The following is a 20664-nucleotide window of genomic DNA, read 5'->3' on the forward strand; positions in this document are numbered from 1 at the left end:
GGTTTTTATGTTTGTTTTTGTGAGACCGGGCCTCACTCTGTCACTCAGGCTGGCATGCAGTGGCACAATCATGGCTCACTGCAGCCTCGACCTCCTGGGCTCGAGTGATCCTCCCACCTCAGCCTCTCCAGTAGCTGGGGCCACAGGCCACTATTCAGTGTGTGCCATTTTGCCTGGCTCATTTTCTTTTTGTTTTTTGTAGATTCAGGATCTCACTATGTTGCCCTGGCTGGTCTTGAACTCCTGGCCCCAAGTGATCCCCCTGCCTTGGCCTCCTGAAGTGCTAGGATTATAGGTGTGTGCCACCACACCTGGCTGGCAAACTTACTCTGTAAATGGCCAGAGAGTAAATATTTCAGGCTTTGCAGGCCATGCAGCCTCTGCTACAACTACTCCACTCTGCCACTGCAGCAGGACAGCAGCACAGAGAGGATGCAAGCCAGCAGGTGTGGGTGCGCCCCAATAAAACTTCATTTACAAAAGTAGGCAGCATCCAGATTTGACCCATGGGCTGCCGTTGCTGACCCCTGTCCCACACGCAGACAGGCTTCCCCTGAGAATCATTCCCATATTGTCAACTTTGTTCTCTCTCCCGGTAAAATGCAAAAACCTCCCACATCAGGCAGACAGAGAGCTAAGGTTTCATATTATCTTGGCAGACCTTTTACTTTGCCCAGGAAAACCAAGGCTTTGCTGTTTTTAGGAACCCTTCCAAGAGATGTCTACAACCACTGCTTCTGTGTTCCCACACTTCACTGCGGGAAGTGCTTCCTACTGTCCAACTTCAATCCCAGCCCCCTCTGCGATGACCCCATACTACAAAGAGGACTGAATTTGCCTCTGTTCCTTGCCCAGGGAAGACACAGCAGGCCTCAGCCAGCTGTGGCCTCTGATGGACCACAGAGCCCAGCACTCACCCTGCTCCCTGGAAATCTCAGGCTTGTACCAATACTTAGAAGTGTCCTGGACAAACTTCACTTTAGCCCGCGTCTCCGGGCTGTTGTCTAAAGCAGAAGGGAAGAAAGTGTTATGGGTTAAACTGTGTTCGCTCAAAACATACATCAAAGTCCTGACCCCCAGTGCTTGTGAATTTGACCTTATTTGGAAATAGGGTCTTTGCAGATGTAGACAAATTAAGACAAGGTCACACAGGATTAGGGTGAGCCTTAATCCAGTATGCCTGCATGCCTGGTGTCCTTACAAGGAGAGGAGACAGAGATAAACACAGGGGAAAGCACCATGGAAGGTGCAGGCAGAGACTGGGGTGATTCATCTACATGCCAAGGGACACCAAGGATGCTGGCAGCCACAAGAAACTGGGAGAGAGGCCTGGGACAGATTCTCCCCCAGAACATCAGGAAGGAGCCAACCTTGCCAACACCTTGGTTTTGGACTTCTAGCCTCCAGAACTGTGAGAGAACACATTTCTGTCATTTATAAGCCACTAAGCACATGGTCCTTTGTTATGGCAGCCCCAGGAAACTGACATCAAAAGCTGATTTCCTTGAACACCATGCGAACACAGTGGAAGGGACCTTCGGCCTCCTCATCCATCCCCTATCCCCTGCCTGCCATCTGGGTGGCTGAGCCACCTCCTGGTGGAGGGCCTGGCACTGCATTCCCGCAGAGCCCACCGAAAGCTTTCCTCCACCCCGTGTCCCCCTTTCCCTAGAAGACTGTGACTAAAGCCTTCCTACAGCTTTTCTCCCATGGGCTAAAACACTTGCTTCTAGAACCTTTCTCCACAGGTTCAGTTTCTCAACTTTAGCATACCCACCACGAAGATGAGGGCAGAAAGATTGATTTCTGCCCCCTTTTCCCCAGGCCTCTCCTCACTTTCCACAGGGAAAGCCTATGTTCTGCATCACATAGAACAAAAAAAATCACTTCTCTTTGGATCATACAGGTGATGGCTGGCCTAGAATCTAGAGGCCATCTACTGCATGTCAGGCACCCCGCTTCTCAGGCAGACAACACCCCCACACACACCCGTGCCCAGACTCTGCAGACCTTGGGAATTTGTCATAGAACATTAGATTCTGGAGGGGGCTCAGACAGGACACAGTCCAACTGCCTAATTTTACATATAAGGAGAAATTCAGAGATGAGAAGTGACTTGCCCAAGTCACACAGATGGTGACCTTGGTAAGAGGCCCTAGCAGCCAGTTTAGGACCAGCTAAACTGTATCTTCCCGTCTAAGCATCAGGATGTGCGGCCCTCACTCTCAACCTCTTCCTTCAGCTTTTGGCACCAAAGAAAACACAAAAAGGGAGGGAGAATAGAAAAAGATGAGGATTCCACATTTTTCCTCTCCTGTCTTCAGAGACAGAAGTTGGCATGAAAGACACCGCAAAGTTAAGAGAGGAGGTTGGGAGACACAAGTTGTGTCTCCAGTGCTTAGTCAATTTCAACCTATGATTTACACTCCCTTATGCTTCTGGGATCTGTCTCCGGGCGAGCGTGAGGGGAGAGGTCAGCTCCCTTTCCTGGCAGCTGTGTGCTGAAGAAGGTCTCTGGGTTAGGCAGCTGGGCCGTGCAACTGCTGCAGGCTGCGTTTCTCTGTCTGAAGCCCCAGGCCCCACTGCTGCCGTGGCCTGTTTAACGAGCTGTCAGAGGCGGCTGCAGTCCCACGTGCCTTCCTGTGTTGACTCCAAAGGCTATTTTAAGCAGGGAAGATGGTGGGAAACAGGAAGTGTCCCAGCTACTAGAAGTTTTGCATCCTTCAAGGAGAGGGGCTGGGAACCAGATGTCCCCGGTGGGCGGCAGGAAACAGGGGATACAGGGTCATTCTAGGTACCCTGGCTTGGCAGGCTCAGGGCAAGACCTGAGAGTGATGCCGGGAGAATCTAGGCAGCTGGGGCCCATCTGAGGATGCCCAAAACATTCTAAATCTGCCTCAAACATCCAGGGCCACTGTGCACACAGTCAAGTTCAAGGTTGGCCTTTGTGTTTAGACAATGAGCTTCCTAAGTAGAGGCAAAGGTGGCAAGTTCTGGCGATAGGTGAAGAATTCACTGCACAAACCTGCATGGGCTTCGATGCAGTTGGGTCTATGAGGAGTGATGTGGCACTGTGGGGCTGGCAAAGGTATGGAGACCAGGTTTGGAAGGCAGGTTTTCAAGATCATGCTAAATATGACCCCCAAGATATGGACACACAATAAAGACAACTCCAATGATGCTTGAAGACCATTAGTTTTGGGGTGGCGTGGCCTGGATTGGAAGCCTGGCTCTGCCGTTTCTTGACGGTATGATACTAGACAAGTGAAAGAGCCTCTAAGCCTCAGTTTGTAAACTGGGGTTAATAATATTAATACCTACTTGACCAAGTGGCCAAGAAGCTTAAATGAGACAGTACTTAGCTCAGAGTCTGGCACACAGCATGTGCTCAACAAGTGGTAATGGCTATGAGGATGATGATAATCATAACAGTAATACTATTCATTATGATTTTTATCATCCTCATCTGTATCCACATCCTCATCTCAGCATCCACAACCACAGCACACGTATCGTAAGGACACCTCCAACTCTCCTTATACAGATAAAGAAACTAAGTCCAGAAGTCAGTGATTCACCCAGGGTCGTCTGCCAAGGGAATGTCAGAACAGACACTGGGATAGATATTTCACTCTTATACTTACTTCATCAGCAGGAGAGGTGAAAATGGAAGGGGGAGAGGCCCACCTGGCATGGAGTACTTGGAGAAGTCGGGCAGAGTGTGGGAGAAGGAGACGGTGCTGCCCCCGCTGGGACTGGACATGCCGCTGGCGACAGGCGAAGACACCTTCCCGTTGATGGTGGCATAGTTGGGGAGGCTGCCTGCCCGGTCTCCCACCGACATCCTTCGCTTCTCTGGCAAGGCCGGTGTGGGGCTCCCTTGCCGGAAGGCTGCTGAGTCTGGCGATGGGGAGGTGGCAGGGCTGCTCAGGCCAGGGTAGTAGGCAGGGGAGACGGGGAAGGAGGGCGTGGAAGGAGCCTGGTAGCCAGAGGCACTGCTCTGCCGGGACAGTGTGGGTCTCCGATCCTCGGGGATGGAATAGCCACCATAGGCCACATGCCGGTCCAAGCAGGGGCTGCCGGGAACCACAGATCCAGACCCTCCGAGGTGACGGCCCAGGCTGGGGCTTCCAGGGCTGGCTATTGCATTGCTATGGAGACCGGAGGCCAGGTTTCCTTGGTGAGCCCCAGGGTGCCGGCCCAGGCTGGGACTCCCTGGGGTGGTAGCCACATTGTTGTGGAGGCCGGAAACCTGGTAGGCCCCTGCTGGATGCCGACCCAGGCTGGGGCTCCCCGGGGTGGTCGCTGCACTGCTCTGGGGGCTGGAGACGGTGCTACCATGGAAGCCAGTGCCTGGTGGACCCATCATCTGGCGATGGCTCAAACTGGGACTGCTGGGGGCAGCCATGCTGGGGTTTATGGCCCGCCGGCCGAAGCCAGGACTAGGGGGAGTGTTGGTGCCCACTGTTCTGTGGCGCGCCTGAGGGCTCCCAGGCACTGTGTGGACGCCAGCCACACTGAACTGAGCTCGGGCCTGGCTTTCCGGAGAGGAGCTGAATTGCTGAAGTGAGTAGTCGGGGCTGCTGTAGCTACTGCCCACAGTCGGGAGAGGAGAAGAGCTCTGGTAGTTTCTCTGGGCAGACGGGCTGGGCTGTCCCAGGCTGCCTGAGCGGAAGCCAGACTCCAACAGAGGCTGGGTGGGCGTCCGGGGACCCTGGTCACTGCTCTCTCCTGATGGGAAACTCCCCACTGAAGTGCTGCAGAGAGATGGCAGGTTGCGATGTCAGCGGACAGAACTGAATGAAGGGTGGATTTACAGCAGACTGTCTGCCCTCCCTCCAACCATGAACAACAGTAAGAATGGGCCCACTTGCAGTGTGGCAGGACATCAGGGTTTTATACGTTACCTTACAGAACCATCAGAAGAAGAAACTGAGGCTCAGGGAGGTTAAGCAGTAGGCTTAGGACCACACTGCTTATAAAAGACCAGGGTTTCAACTTAGCTGTGTCTGATTCCAAAGCCCAAGTCTTCCCCACTGCACCATGCTCACTCCTGAGCAACGTCAAAGTGAAGAGCCCTCTCCTATCGAAACTGGAGGTGGCTGTCATGTTATAGCCTCCAGCATCACAGAAATTCCCAATGGAGTTTCCTGGCTCCTGTTCCTACTGGGAGTAGTTCTGCCTTGACTCAGTTTCCTCAAGTGTGATATCATCCTTAAACATTGACTGAGAGTGCTAGAATTGGGCTTTCACTCCTAGATGGCTCCAAAAAAGCAAAGACAAGGAATCATAGGGGAAGGTTTCACATCAGGGGATTTGAAGTCATTGTAAGGTCTGCTCTCCAGCCACTGGGGATGTGGCCACCAATGGAGAAAGCTGTCTTGCATGGTAATGAGGCTCCTGTCATTAGGAGCATTTAAGCAGAGGCTGACAGACCTATTGGCCTGAATGTTGTAGAGGGAATTTCCTGCATTGGGAGGTTAGATGAGATGAGCTCAGAAGTCACTACCAATTCTGACTCTGAAGCAATTCAGTTCAGAGGAGACTGTACCTGGGGTAATTGTCACAATCAAAGGTTCCCTTGTAAAGTTAAGTCTAGGTCTGCATGGAGTGACATATGAGAGCACAGCAGTACAATGTGATGGCCAGTGAGTTTTTTTGCTTGTTAAAGTTTTTCCATGTGGAACATGACAGGACTGGATTAGGTGACCCTGACTCCTTCTAGACCCAAATTTCTATCCATCTATGGTGAGAGAAACAAAGGTTGACAGGGGCCTTGCATAAACTAGTAGCTGTAAGGAGGGAGCAGGCAGGCTGTGCACCAGGAACCCCCCATGGGGAGGGGTCCTTACTTAGCCAATGGGCCAAAACCTGGAGCTGCAGGCTGGAAGGATCTTGTGGTGGGCTGGCCCTCCCTGGGCCAGGTTGGATAAGCTCAGGTTCACGGGGTGATATAAGGTTTTGGTCAGGGGTGTGCTCTTGGGCCAGGCAAGAGCCAAGGGCAAGGAGAAGGTCAGGGGCCAGGCTAGGGCAAAGTCTACCTTGTATCCCAGAAAGGGTCAAAGCAGAAGGCCACCTCCTGGTATAATCCAGAATAAACTGGATTCTGAGGAGTGGGAGACAGAGCCAGGCTGAGCAGGGCGAGAGAAGGAGACACTAAAATGGAATTCTGGAAGGCTAATCCCAGGGGAGTAAGGCTAACTTCCTGGAAAGGGCCAACACTTCAGCAGGAGGGATTTGAGTGAGAAACAGTGAACAATTTCCTAATGCCAGGGCTCACTGAGCATCAACAGTGGGTGGCCGGGGCAACTTAGGAAAATCCCCTTTCCTTTAAAATAGGAAATGCAACCCTCGGCCAGAGTCAGGCCTCCTGAGCAACACAGCCTGCTGCCTGTTAAGAGGCTGGGGAGGGGGAATGCTTGGCTTAGAATCCAGAAGACAGTTGCCTCTGCTCATCTGCTCCCCTAGTCCTCCCATGGTGCCCCCATTTGCAGGGGAGGCTCAGCATTGAGCCAGTGTAGACTGTGCAGCAAACTGGACCCACTGGGCCTGGCAGGGGAATTTGCAGGCTCTGTGACATCCCAGGCTAGGAGGGCAGTGGGCACGGCAAAGAAGGGATGGTCAGGGCAGAGTCTCCCCTCCTGGGGGCGACACCTCCTAGGTCCTCCTCCTTTGCCTGGCACTCGATGCCTTGCTTGAGCTGATCGCAACCCTCCTTTCCTATGCAGTCATCCCATCTCTTGGTCCCCTCCACCTTCACCCCCTTCACCCCCGCTACCCCAGTCAAGCAGCTCCTTGCAGCACCCCTCCACTGAGCCTGTCAGCAGGGACTGTCCACCCACCTCTGGGCTTTCATCTCTGTATGATGCACTCAGAAATATGGATGCCAGCCATCCATCCACCCAGGCACCCCCTAATGGCAGGCCACATGCCCTCAGCCTCACACTCCCAACATGGCCACAGCCCAGTCCTCTGTCCCTGCTGGGCTGTCCTTCTGGAATGCCCTGTCTCTCTTTCTTCATCTTTCAACATCCTGCTAGTTCCTCTACACCCTTCACAAATGCCTCTAGCCCTCAGAAATCCTCCCTGCATCCCTAGCCAGAAATAATGGCTCCTTGTTCTGAGCTCCAAGCCCTTCACTCATGTGTGGGCTCTGGGCCCATCTGACTCTCATCCTGTGCAGGGAGGGCACCATGACGCAGGTCTGGGGCAGAGGACAGAGATGTGGGCTCTGGAACCACACGCTTCCACTTGAATCCAATTTCTGCCACTGCTTAGCTGTGGGACCTGGAATAAGCTACTGCACCTTTATGCCTCAGTTTCCTCTTCTGAAAAGTGGGAACAATAATAGTGCTCACCTCCTAGGATTGCTGCGAGGATTAAATAACTGCATTAAGCACTTAGCAAAGTGCCTGGTACCTAGGATAAGCCCACTACGTAAGTCATTACTGTTGGTAGATTTTCAACTTGGGGAAGGACTTGGCCGCATTCACCATGGTACCTACCCTTCACTCCTTCCAGCACAGTTTTGGATGGGTGGAATTGAATGTGGCCTGGGAATTATAGGTCACTGGGCTCCCCACAGGATTCAGCACGCAGGACATGTGCCCTCAATGCACCTTGATGAAGTGGTTTGCAAGGTGCCGCCATCTGGGTATGATTTCTGCCTGTCCACGCCATAGGCAACAGATCTAGGAGGCCTCACCCATCCCGTCCCAGTCCCAGGCCCGGATTCTCATCCCCCTCCCACTGCCCCTTCCCGGCTTACCTGTCAGCGCTGAGGATGGGGCTGCTGGTGGAGAGGGGGCTGGGGGAGACAAAGGAGCCACCCAGGGTCCCGTTCCTCAGGGGTATCTCGTGGCCATAGGCCTGGGTGGCTGGAGCACTAAAGCTCTTGGGCTCAGAGTCCTGAGCTCGGGGCCCAGCCACCGCTGTCCGTGCCACAGACTCCACATAGCTCCGGGGCTCTGGAAGGGGCAAGGGGACAGAGACGCTGAGCACAGATCCACAGGGGTGCAGTGCAGGTCCCACCCAACCTCCCCTGGAACACGGCCTCCTGGACTCCTGCCTGGGAACATTGGAATAGCCCCCAAAGGACAGGAAGGGGTCCTGCCTGCCCAGACCCACCCTGCCCTGCAGTGACCTTTCACCAGGGCCTTGCTCAGAGGAGGGGGCCCTGAAATGGATCCCAGGCCCCGCCACAGAACATGGCCATCAGAGACTCTTCCCTCCAAGGACTAAGAGGCTGTCCATAGCTGGCACCCCCTTTGGCTGCTCTCTTTCTTCAATGACCTTGCTCAGCACCCAGGCCCTTCCAGGTTATCCTGGTGCCACTAGAGTCTGGGGCCCTACAGCAGGCCCACAGGTCCATCCCTGCCTTGCCTGTATCCCAGAACAGTGCCAGAATTCATGTGAGCTCCACCCCCTGCCCAGAATCCAGAAACAGCCTTGGCCACCTAGCAACAGGCCTGCACTGGTGAGTCTTGCCCTGTGGGGCTGCTGTAGACTCACCAGCCACTTCGATGCCAAGACACACCCACCCCCCTCTGCCTGACACACTCAGCATTCCTCTAGAGACTGGCATCAGGGAACCCCATTCCCAGGCGGAACTCAACATTCCATCGCCCACCTCTGGCATTCCTGTAGCACTGAGCAGTTTACAGAGGACCTCATTATACGCGGCACTACCTGGTGTTCAAAACAGCCTAAGAGGGGGTGGGGGACACATGCTAGAAAAGGCCATTTTACCGATGAGGATGGATGCTGAGGCCCGGCAAGGGAAATGGCTAGGTCCCAGATGGCCCGACTCCCAGATCAGCACCTGCCCAACTCCTCTACGGCCTCTGAGGCCAGCTCCTAAACGAACTCCGTTTGAAAGAGGAAGAAGCAACAGAACGCTCTTGTTTACCCCGGGCCATGATCCGGGAGGAATGTCATTCCCACCACCTCCAAATCCCACCCTGTCCCTGTCTTACCCAGAAGGAACCTGGCCTGAGTACAGAGCCATACTGCCCACAACTAAGGCATCCACCGAAATCAGCCTGAGAAACTGAAGAACCAGAGTCTGTGCATCCCTCAGGAGGCCAGGCCCCTGCAGCCCCTGCTGGCCAAGACTGCAATGGTCAGAGTTGGAGAAGAGCCCCCTCCCCCAGGTGTCCTCCAGAAGACAATGCAGAGATCCCCTAACCAGGGCCAGTACACTTTTTTGTAAAGACTTAATAGTAAATATCTTAGGCTGTTGGGTCAGGCTGTCACTGTTGCAACTATACAACTCTGCTGTTGTGGTGTGAGAGCTTACATAGACAATAGGACAGCGTATGGGCATGGCTGGGTTGCAATCAAACTTTCTTTACCGAAATAGTCAGTGGACAGGATCTGACCAGCTGCCACAGTGTGCTGACCCCTGATCTAACCTATCTCCTCAGCCCAGAGAGGTGAAGCCATGTGCCCAGGACACATGGATAATTAGTGGCAGTGAACACTAGCACCAGAGTCTCCAGACTCACAAGCTGCCTCTGGGTGACCTAGACAGGGCCCATAGGCTCACAGGACACCCAGAGCTGGCTCTATCCAGCACTTCAGCCCATCAGGCAGAGAAGAGCCAACTCCATAGGGCTATTCCTAGTGATAAAAAGAGCAAACAATTATACAGGAAAAGTAGGATTTGGGGGATGTAAGTACCTTGCCCAGGTCACAGCTGGCAAGGGGCAGAGTCAGCCAAGGAACCCAGGCAATTTGGCCCTGACCTGCCCTTACCCGCTGCACATACAACCCTCTGCAAGTCGGGAAGCCAATAGTTTCAGTGAGTGTCTTTAGTCTTGGGCAACTGGTAACCCAGCTTGGGAGAAGAGACCATCAGAGGGAGTCTCACCCACAGCCATGCAAATGACACCCAAGATCAGAGTCCACTCTCCCCTCCCGTCTCTTGCCACCCTAGGTCACTCTCTGAAAACTCTTCCCAGACCCTTCCAGGCACTCATCATGGCTTCGCCCAGGTCCCCACGGCTCTCGGCACCCCTTCTCTCCCAGCCAGGGAGAGAAAGCCACTCTTTGGCTGCCCGTGGGCTCCCAGAGCCTGCCTAGCTGATCTGTGTGCCTAGCCCTCACACAGCACCTGGCACACAGCAGGCCCTCAATCTGCACGTGCTCCACAAACTCACATAAGCATGATCCTTACCCTCCAGCCCCATCCAGAGACACATAGTAAGACCTCAGAGGCACACATCCATTTTTCTCATTCCCTGAAGTTCAGGTTGAAACCTATGTGAATGACACTGTGAAGGTCTGTGCTTTTCTCCAATTCACTGACATCACTCCTGATCCACTCTCTACCCTGATCTGCATCCCTGGAGGCTGACTTTTATTTATTATGTCATCCAGACCCCCTTAGTCTCTGGCTCAGGATAGCTTTGGCCTTTGGCTAGTAAAGAGGGACTGGCAGGGTATGAGAGGGAGGAAGAGAGAAGGGCAAGGTGCCAGTGGCTACATCCCCTACCCACCTCCCTCTAGCCACACTCCAGTCAGCAGCCCTGCCCTCCAGCTCCCTCCTGGTTCCTTAAGGCCTGGGAGGATGGCTCCCTGCTCCTGATAGGGAGCACTTGGGGTGCTTTACCATCCCTCACTGCTCTGCCCAGACCTTTTAAGAGTCCATCAACTGTCCTAGGTTGCTCCATTGGAATGAACCATCGGTTTCCCACCAGGCCCCTGACACACACATTAGGTAAGCAATTCACATTGTCCTACGCCCCACCCCTTTAAAGGAGTACAGGTACCCCTTCTAGCAACAGTAAAACTGAGATAAAGTGGGCTGCACCACCCCGTCCTGTAGTCAGGACACAGCCAAGCCTGTGGCTTGCCTGTGCTTACTTACCATTAGACAAGGCTGGGTCTACTGACTGCTTCTGGCCTAAACACAGGCACCTGAGCTGCAGCCTGGGAGTCTGAGGGTAAGATTGCATGGAGGGCCCATGGGACAGTGTATTAGAAACCCTGAGATGGCTTGATAGGATGGCCAAGTTCTTAAGGCAACAGTCCCATTGGCCCCTTCAGCTCCTAAACTGCAGAACACCAAAGGAGTTCTCAAGACACTGGGAGTCTGAAGTTGGGGAACAAGATGGCTCGCCCAGGGAGAAGCAGCAGCATCCATTCTGACCACAATGTCGGAAACAGCCCTTGTGCATTGGGTGGCCAACCTAGTCAAGGCCACTCAGACCCAGCCCCACCTTGCCCTGCCCTCACCGGGCCCCCACCTCCTTTCTCCTTCCCAGTGCATCCTCTTCCTTGGTCACCTGGTCTGCCCTCCCACTGCCACCACTACCTGCCCTTCCAGTCCCAGATCATGGGGTGGAGATGAACGAAGCCCTTCCATACAATCTCTACTCCTCATGAACCCCGAGCAGGAAGGACCTTTGAGAAGTTTGATTTCCTGAGTTCATCTCCAGAACTGTTTAAAACCCATCTTCAGGGCTAAACATTAGTTTTCAGATGCAGATTTCCATATTGAAAATGCTTCCTTTTTCTGTCTATTCCCTGGCTCTTTCTCTCTCTCCCACCCCAGGACAATATACTTCTACTTGCAAGCTCTCCCCTCACCCACCACCCATGCACTTACTAGAGACTTTCTGGGACTCAGTTTCCTCATCTGCAAAGTAGGAATGAGGATACCCACCTGCCCAGCTAGGATCAGGTGAGAAGAGGCAGGAAACAAAGTTCCTCCTAATTCTTTCTTGCCAATCCTAGGCCCAGTGTTCAGAACCAGCCCTGCTGCTGCCCCCGCTGCTCCTAGCCACCCATCCCTGCCTTCCTCCACTCCTCACTCACACCACCTCTCCTGCTGTTTTCCTCCTTCCCTCCAATCCTGAAGCAGCTGCATCAGAGGCTACAGGGAGTTGGGCAGGGCAGGAGAGGTGGGGACAGGGAGGGTGCTTCATGTAGAACATTCCAGGAGCCCAAACCCTGCCAAGTGGCTGCTGGCGGCAGAGAGCAGCTGCAGCACAGGGTGACTTGGGCTCCTCCAGTCTGGCACTGTCAGCTCCTCGTCCACACCCTGAAGTGCATTTTCTGTCTCCCCAAAGAGGCTCTTTGCTTGGAGAGAAGGGGCACACCCACCCTAAGTAAAATCAAGACATGTGGGTGGGAGAGAAAGAAGGGAATATGGAAACCCCCAGGTCCCAGATCTAGAAGCTCAAAAGTTAGAATTCCAAACCTTTTAGATTGAGCCACATGCCCCCTCCTCCCAGCCCCCATGACATCCTATTCCTACCTCAGCTCAGCACTTTTGCCTAATATTGAAATGTCTGTTGGCATCACTCTCCTCACCAGCTGCCTTACACATCCTTATATTCCCAAAGCCTGGCACACAGTCAGTGCACAAAGTATTATGAATAAATGAATCAAGACATGAAAGAATGAATGAATGTAAAGTGTTTTGCACAGCGTCCGGGACATAGCCGACATCCCTCAAATTCTTCTTTTCCCCAAGCCGAATAATCTTGCCTCTGGCCATTTTTGCCTCACGGGCATTTTTTTCTGAATTTCCCATCAAAGTATCAGCAGGGAAATCAAGCAGAGCCTCAGAGGGTCAGCAAAGAATGAGCTTTAGTCTGACCCGGGCGGTGGCACATGAGTCAGGAAATAAGGAACTGGCTGCCCACAGCTTTGCTCCCTGCCCCTTCCCCGCTCCACTCCCCAGGCCACGGGCAGCAATTCCAACTCCCACGCTGGAATCCCAGGGCACAGTGCCTGCAGGCAGGAGAAGGACTTTGAAATGGCCACTTGAGGAAGAGACAGGAGACCAATAACTCCAGTCTGGCTCCGTTACCTCCTAACTGTGACCTTGGGCAGATCCCCCAACACCACCCACAGTGCTGATGTCAGCTGCATATCTGTGACAACAATGGGTGTGGCTGAGCTAACCCCTAAGAACCTTCCCCTCCAAACTGTGTGGCTCTGGCCAGAGCACTTGGGGCCCTGTAAGAGGACAGTCATTCAGCAGGTGCAATTGGCAGATAGTTCAGTCCTGTCGAGGCCCACGCCCCTGAAGTCACCCCAAAGTGAGAGACACAATCACCAGGCTCTGCCAGCCTGCTGGATAATCCACCCCATGGCCCTTCCCACTGGAGAGTGTTTGAGATACTACGGGTCTGTTAAAGTCAACCAGCTGCGAGGAGAGCTGAGAGCCTATAGCGTGGTCCGGCGTCTGAAGCACAGAAACGTTGGCTCTGAGCTCCAGCTAATTCTAGGCTCTCTCTCCCAGCTCCTGCCCTGCCAGGACCAGCAGTCAGCCTCCAGCTTGGGAGAAAGCCCTTTCCCCAGGCATGAGGCTGCAGGGGAGCAAGGAGGGGCCGTTCCCAGCAGAGGGAAGCATGCTGTGGCCCACCTGTTCTGTCTCTGGAAGCTGCCCTGTTGTGCAGCCCCCGAGCAGCCTGATGCTGTTGCCCAGCCTGATGCTGTTGCCCAAACCCCAGCTGGTTAGGAGAGGGCAAAGTCTTCTGGGAAACTCCAACCATCCTACCTGGGTGACAGCAGATTTAGAGGAGCACAGGCCATCCCCGCTTAGGGGGTGGAAAATCAAGGTGGTGTGTACAAAGGAAAATGGGAAATAGGCCTGAGAAAACCAGCCAACTGGCCCAGGGCCCAGGTGGGAAGTCAGAACACCTAACCCAACAGAACTGGAAGTGATCACAGCACCCACCTTGCCCCATCTTCCTGGTAGAGAGGGGGATGCCAGTGTCCAGAACCACACGCTGGCCTCCCGCCCAGGCTGGCACCCACTTTGTTTTACCTGCTGGTTTGAGTCCTCACTCGAGTTCTGCTCCTAGTGTGTCCAAGGCCTCCCACCTGATTATGCCTCCTCTCTGCTTCTCTGGTGCCCAGTGCAGGGCTCATCTAAATCAGGGGTTCATCTGGGACCCACAGACATGCCAACCCCTTGAAACTGCTTTTCAGAATTACGTACATGGGAATCCCAATGCATTATTGCATACACGGTGAGTCCATAGATTTCCTGAAATACCCAAAGTTGTCTGAGATCCCCGAAAGACTTGGTACTTTCTGTATTGATAGGAAACCAGGCAGGGCTTCCAGAGGGAAAATCGTGGCTCTAAGATGGGGGCTCTGAGCCAGGAGAATTATCCCCCCAGGGGACACTGGCAATGTTGGAGACATTTTCGATTGTCATGACTGAGTGAGAGCTACTGGCATCTAGCAGGTAGAATCCAGGGACACTGCTAATCCTCCTACAGTGCACGGGGCAGCACCCACAACAAAGAGTCATTCAGGGCCAGGCACAGTGGCTCACACCTGTAATCCCAGCACTTTGGGAGGCCAAGGTGGGTGGATCGCCTGAGGTCAGGAGTTCAAGACCAGCCTGGCCAACATGGTGAAACCCCATCTCTACTAAAAATACAAAACAAAAAAAATTGCTGGGCATGGTGGTGCACGCCTGTAATCCTAGCTACTCAGGGGGCTGAGGCAGGAGAATTGCTTGAACCCAGGAGGTAGAGGTTGCAGTGAGCCGAGATCATGCCACTGCGCTCCAGCCTGGGCAACAAGAGCAAAACTCCATCTCAAAAAAAAAAAAAAAAGGCATCATTCAGGCCAAAACTTCAGTGGTGCCAAGGTGGAGAATCTCTTCTCTGAGAAATGCCTGTGGAGCACGGCCCAGGAAAGGGGATCTGAGTCCCTCCCTGTCTACCTCTGTGAGCGGCTGCACACCAGGCAGGCTGGTGCAAATGGCGTTGGGAGATGAAGGTGCAAGAGGAGCGTTTTGGTCAACAAGGTGGCACTGCAGGAGCCCCCAGACACTGGCTGTGCCTGAGCTTGTGCCCGGCAGCTACAAGCTCCCCCATCAGGACTCAGGAGGTGTCCAGGGTGGTATCTCATCACCAAGCGTTGGGGGCAGGAAGGCCATGTGCCTGGTCACCTGAGTCGCAGTGAGGAAAGAGAGCTGCCTCCAGCCAGCCTCTTCAAGCCCTGCGTGAAAAGCCATTTCCAGACCCAGAGAGCAGGAAGCCACAGCAAATGCCACTTACCTTCTGACAGCCTGACCACCACCTTCCCCTCATCTTCCTCTGAGGGAAGACGAGAAGAGAGGTGGGAGGAAGGAGAGGCAGGAAAGAAGGGCAGGTGGTGAAGATGAGGAAGAGCAAAAAAGGAAAAAGAGAGAAAGAGATTAACAGGGATTATTTCTTGAGAAAGAGAATCTGTGGAGATTCTGTGGAGAAAAGGGAGATGGGAAAGCTGGGGTGAGGCCAGGGCCGATTTGCGCTGTCCACAGAAGGGCTCCAAGGGGAAGGCCGAGGCCCACCCTGCACAAGACCCCAAGGCTCCGGGGCATAGTTGAGTCCCTGGCTGTCAGGAGCCTGAGCCCCTCACAGCGCCTGTGCCCAGGGCTCTGTGGGCCGAGTGTCAAGCAGGAGTGTGCTGGCTGGTGAGAGGCAGCCCCCAGCCCCCTTCTACTGACCCCCCGTGGCTCAGTGTCCCTGGCCATGCCGACACTCTGAGTGGGAGGCTATGCCCAGCTGCGTGGCTTCATGGGTCACAAATGCATGCCACTGCCCACCTACCTGGCTGGATCCGTCTTCCGGTAACTAAGGAAAAAAGTAAAGTTGACCCCAATAGACCCCACCCAGCCCTAAAACCAGAGCCCAGGGAGCAGCTTTCTGAGTTTAGTGGCCCCACATGGCCACCAAGGGCCCAGGGAGCCCTGTCTCCCTCCACCATAGGAAGGAGAGGAGCTGGGAAATGGGAGGAGGAGGTAGGAGGTGTGAACCTGGGGTGGTGTCTGCTCAGAGGAGCACCTTCTCCCAGACAGGCCCAGGGCCCTGCCCTCTACCATGCCAACAGGACAGGCTGTTTCACCCCAGGGAGGCCGGGCAGCCATCCTCCTTCCTTCCTCAGAGCTTGGGCTGCTCTCCTCAGCAGCAGGGTAAGATGCAACCAGCATCGGGAGTGGGGATGGGGGATGAGCACAGGCCAGGGAGATTCAGAAGCCCAAGGTGGCAGGTCCTTTGACAGTCAGGAGAAGACCTGGGCTGAGGGCAAGGGGGTCGAGGAGATGGCAGGCAATGATGGCCACTGCTAGTCATGGATTTCCCTGGTAGGGTTCTGTGGGCCTGAAGAAGCAGACCTAGAGACCACTCTGAATGCCAAGTGATGCCTCGTGGATGCCAGGTGAATTCACCTGAATGCCAGGTGAATGCCTGTGATGCCTCGTGGATGCTCAGAGCAGAGCCAGCTGGGCTGCCAGCAGAGGCCCTGGCACAGAGCGGCAGGGGCATGCTTCTCTGACTCTGTGTGTGTGTGCACATGTGTGTATACCCATGTGTGCATGTATGTGTGCCCATGCACATGTACCCGAGGGCCTGAACACCTAGAATGTGTGGCTTCCAGCTGAGATCTCAACAACACCAAGGAAACTGAGACCAGGCCTCCAAAGCCCCAAGCCAGAGGAGGCTGGGAGTTGTGCAGACTCCACAAGTCAACAGGCAGAAAGGCTGCAAGGAAATCTGTCACCCCCCAACCCCTACACAGAGAGCCCCAACCCAGGCCTGACCTCAGCGTGGGCACAAAGCTGGCTGCTGACCAGATTCTAAGACCCAGGTTTCTATCCAGAACCACAGGAGTCCTCCTCCCCCTGGCTCCCCTCCCCATCTTCCCTCTTCCCAACTCACCTCCTGTGGGGTGCAACAGGATGTCCGCTGGGTTGTGGGGTTTCAGGCCCAGAGCAGACAGGGGTGTCTTGGCCAGACCTGGGGGGGACCGCACTGTGCCAGGAAGAAGGGGAGAGACACAGCGAGTGAGAGCTGGGCAGGAGGGCAGACACGCCAGGCACGTGAAGGCATGCTCAGTGAGGGCTGGAGGGATGGAGACGGTGCCGAGGAACCACCCTGAAGCCCAGCGCTTTGGCTCCACTGCCCTTTTCTGCCTCTGCATTTCTCCACGTTTGAGCAGTTTAAAGGATAAAGGGAAAGTGTCAGGAAATGGCAACCTTGTCCTGGCTCTGGCCCCAGCCTTGAGAGAATCATTTCCACCCCTAGGCCCTTAGCTTCTCGCTGCAGTCCCTTTACTTTGTAATGGCTTATAACACACACGCAGGCTTTTGCAGCTGTCTCAGACCTTCTCCATAATACTCTCTCATCCATCTTCCTATCCCCACCCAACACACACACACACACACAGAGTCCATTTAAAACATGCACTTGGATGGATTCAGAAGAGAACAGAAGAAAATTGGGTCTCAGGATGGCACACCCTGTAAAGGACAGAGACAGAAGGAAATAATGGGCCAGAGCCATGCCAACCCTGAGACCTCAGGCCAGACCTCGGCCAAGCATGTCCCTTGAAAAGCCCAGGAGGAGAGAACTTCTCAATGTGGGGCTCTGTCCCCCCAAACCTCAGTGTTCTGGAAGGAGGAGAAGCCTACAGTCTGTGGCCAAGAGCACCCACTCCCTATGCGAAGCCTGGGCTCCTCCCAGGCCGCCCATCTGGGTTACAAGTGTCATGTAACACACAAGGTCAGAAAGGGCTGCTGGCTTTTTCCCATTAGCCAAGAACCTGGCCAGATTCAGAGCTGATCTGCAGGGTGGCTGTTATGCCCAGTCACGAGATACCTGGGTGGCAGCTGCCATGTCTCCTGATACAGCTCTGAGAAGAAGTTAAAAAATGAACTGTGTCTCCTATCAGCGACATTGGGAGCCTGCAGAGACCACAGCCCCAAGGATACTCTGCCTGCCGAATGGCCTCAACAGATTAGCTGTGGCCCTCAGATGCCCAGGAACCACCAGCAGCAAATGCTCCATGACCCTCCCTGCCCCTGCTGCTTTCCCCAAAAGACAGTGAGACCTACAGGAATCTTACAACAACAAAAAAATACACTCTCTTTCCCTGCAAGCAACATACATAACTCATCTGTGCAGGTGAACACCCACATGCACGTGGGAACAGGAAGATAACACAGGGGTCCGGATGAGTGGCCCACCCCTGCCCTTCACCCTCACTCTGTCCTTGGATGTCCAAAGGACAAACACAGCATAGGGGACAAATGGGTACAAACATACACCTCCAGGTATGGGATAGGTCTAGGCCTCATGTCTCTGCCTAGCCTCCCTCTGTCTTTACACAGACACACACACACACACACACACACACACACACATACACATATAGACACACACAGATTCTGTTTCTACCACCGCCACACCCCCTCTTCCCTGTCATGGTGTCTTGCTCATAGACACTTATCACTTATTAATGTTTTTCAAACCAATGGTGGTTGAATTTAATTAATTATGAAATAATATGCCTGGCCTCAGAGATGGTCGTTCATGGAATAACCACGAAGCACCCCAGCCCACAGGTATGCGCATGTTTAACCAACTGGTGCAGCGGAGGCGCAGGTGGGCCCGCGAGGAGGTGAAGGGGACAAGAGGACCAGACAGGGCAGGAGCTCTCTCTTGGTTCCTCCCTTGTTCACCTCCAGCTCCTGAATTCCTCGTTCCCCCAGTTCCCCCAGTTCCAGAATTGGGCTCTTCTGCTGAGGCAGATGAGTGGGCGACGCTAAAGCCAGGCAAGCCTTTTGCTTCCTGAGAGAAAAATTCCACACGTTTCTCTGTCTTCTGTCTTCTCTCCCTAACCCTGTGTGTCTATGGAACCTCTGACTTCTCGCCGAGGTACCCATGGCTGGCCAAGAGGAGGGAGAGAAGAAGGCAAAACCCAGTTCTAGCACAGCCCAGGTGGCTTCCACCCAAGGTAAGGTGATGTCCTTTCCCTGGCCATTTAGGGCTAACAGTGAATGGAAGCAGATGTCAGCGTGGAAAGTGAGAGAGGTTCCCCGCAGTCACAGGAGGCTGCAGAGCTGGCTCTCGCGTAACCTGCTCTAGGCTCACCCTGTCCAGCACAGCAGTCACGAGCCACACATGGCCGCAGAGCCGTTGCAGGGTGACTAGTATGAACAGAGACATGCCCTAAGTGTGAAACACACACAGGGTTTTAAAGACTGAGTACAAAAAAGAACATAAAACATCCCGTTCTTTTTTACATTGATTATATGTTGAAATGCTAATATTTTAGACTGGGGTTAAATAAAACATAGTAAAATGAATTTCACCAGTTTCTTCTTACATTTTATAAGAAATTATAAAATAGCTCAATATTTTTATTGACTTATTTGCCTATTGAAAGGATATTTTGGATTTAACAAAAATGTTATTAAAATTAACCAGTTTCCTGTTATGTTTTTTAATGTGACTACTAGAGAATTTTAAATTATAAATGTGCTCATATTATATTTCCATTGGACAGTACTGCTCAAGGGAGAGCCCCAGCTTCCAGGGGCTGCCAATCAGTCACAGCTTCAACCTCCTCATGCCCAAAATGGCAGCCAACACAAGTTCTGCTGGCACAGGGGCCACGTATATTGCCACATTCCTCTCCAGTACAGGACAGCCAGCCCCCAGGGGAATGCACAGCCAGCTCCAGTTCTCCCTCCTCTCGCCAGGGCCAGTGGATAGCTTGGGCCAGGCCCAGCCAACCTGATCCCTGAACAGCACCAGTGTCTCCTTCTTGTGCTGACCCAGGCCTCTTCTGAGTACACTGAGTCCCTCACGGCCTGGTATTAATCCATCACTTCCTTCCCCACAACCACTGCCTCCAGTTCCCCTTCATGTCTCTTCTTCTATAAAAAGGAACACTGCCCCATGCCTTGGCTCATTTGGGTCTTGGCTTTAGGTGGACGTGTCTGTGTCCTTTGGGGATCTGCCTCCCCAGTAAATGTATAGGGGCTGGGGCTAAATGCCTCTGCCTGGAGGCCAAGGATGGATGAGCTGGGGGCTCCATCAGCCTGAGGGTCCTGGGTCCCTCTCTCTGGTAGAAGCTAAATAGGTTGCCTGGAATGGAAGAGGTGTCTGGATGCAGGCAGAAATAGAGGTCAGAAACAAAGTCAAAGTCAAGTCACAAAGAGTCACGCTAAGATGGTAGGGTCTTTTGAGTGTGGACGGTAAAAAGACTCAAAACAAGTAAGAAAACTCCATAATGTGGGAGCCCAGAGTCCCATGGTCACTCAGTCTGGACCCTAAAACTGGGGCGGCTGCACCCTTAGATGTGTGAATGTGAACGACAGAGAAGACAATGGCCACAAGCAATGGAAGAGAAGGGGCCATGGGGGTGAGGAGCAGCACGTTCTGGCCCCACCTGGGGCACTGTCACCCCCAACCCTCAGGCCTAGGGCACTCCCACAGGCAGGGTTGAGCTGAGAGGCTGGAGGAGACACAGGGAAGACGAGCTCCGCAGGGAATTCTTACCCGCACTGGGCGGTGGGCTGCTCAGGGAGGTTCCCTCCATCTCCTCGAAGGCCTCCTTGTAGCTGTGCAAATGGGGCTGTGGGAGAACACAGGCGAGAAAAAGAGGGAAACCATGAGAAGGAGAGGTTTCCCTTTCAGATGACCTGGGGTATGAGGACAGTGAGTTAACCAGCCCCCAAATCCCTCGTCAGCCTGGCTCCTCACTGGTGCTCAGGGCAGGAGACATGTCCTGCCAGAGGCAGGAGAGAAAAGATATCCACAAGCCAATTCTATCCAGAATGACTCATTAGCCTGGCTTTTATAGGCCACTACATTCGCTCGCTCAATGTGGCCTGTGGACCACCTACATCTGAATCTTCCAGGG

At 53.8% G+C, this 20664-nt stretch overlaps 1 protein-coding gene across 15 annotated transcripts in view; it reads right to left on the bottom strand.

Annotated features, from left to right (window-relative positions):
* The window catches only part of TNS1 (tensin 1), a 211352-nt gene that overhangs the window by 14512 nt on the left and 176176 nt on the right, over nucleotides 1-20664 (bottom strand). For 6 of the 15 annotated variants that reach the window (XM_063647934.1, XM_063647933.1, XM_054477278.2 and 3 more), the window contains 7 exons: nucleotides 20301-20376; nucleotides 16674-16766; nucleotides 15567-15590; nucleotides 15033-15071; nucleotides 7769-7967; nucleotides 3688-4757; nucleotides 918-1004 (listed from right to left, as the gene is read on the bottom strand). In XM_063647934.1, coding sequence (XP_063504004.1) covers nucleotides 918-1004; nucleotides 3688-4757; nucleotides 7769-7967; nucleotides 15033-15071; nucleotides 15567-15590; nucleotides 16674-16766; nucleotides 20301-20376 — 1588 coding nt within the window. The remainder of the gene's footprint in view (nucleotides 1-917; nucleotides 1005-3687; nucleotides 4758-7768; nucleotides 7968-15032; nucleotides 15072-15566; nucleotides 15591-16673; nucleotides 16767-20300; nucleotides 20377-20664) is intronic. The other 9 variants (XM_063647941.1, XM_063647939.1, XM_063647938.1 and 6 more) reach the window with 3 other exon arrangements.

The sequence above is a fragment of the Pongo pygmaeus genome, chromosome 11, assembly GCF_028885625.2.
Source record: "Pongo pygmaeus isolate AG05252 chromosome 11, NHGRI_mPonPyg2-v2.0_pri, whole genome shotgun sequence".
Classification (NCBI taxonomy): Eukaryota; Metazoa; Chordata; class Mammalia; order Primates; family Hominidae; genus Pongo; species Pongo pygmaeus.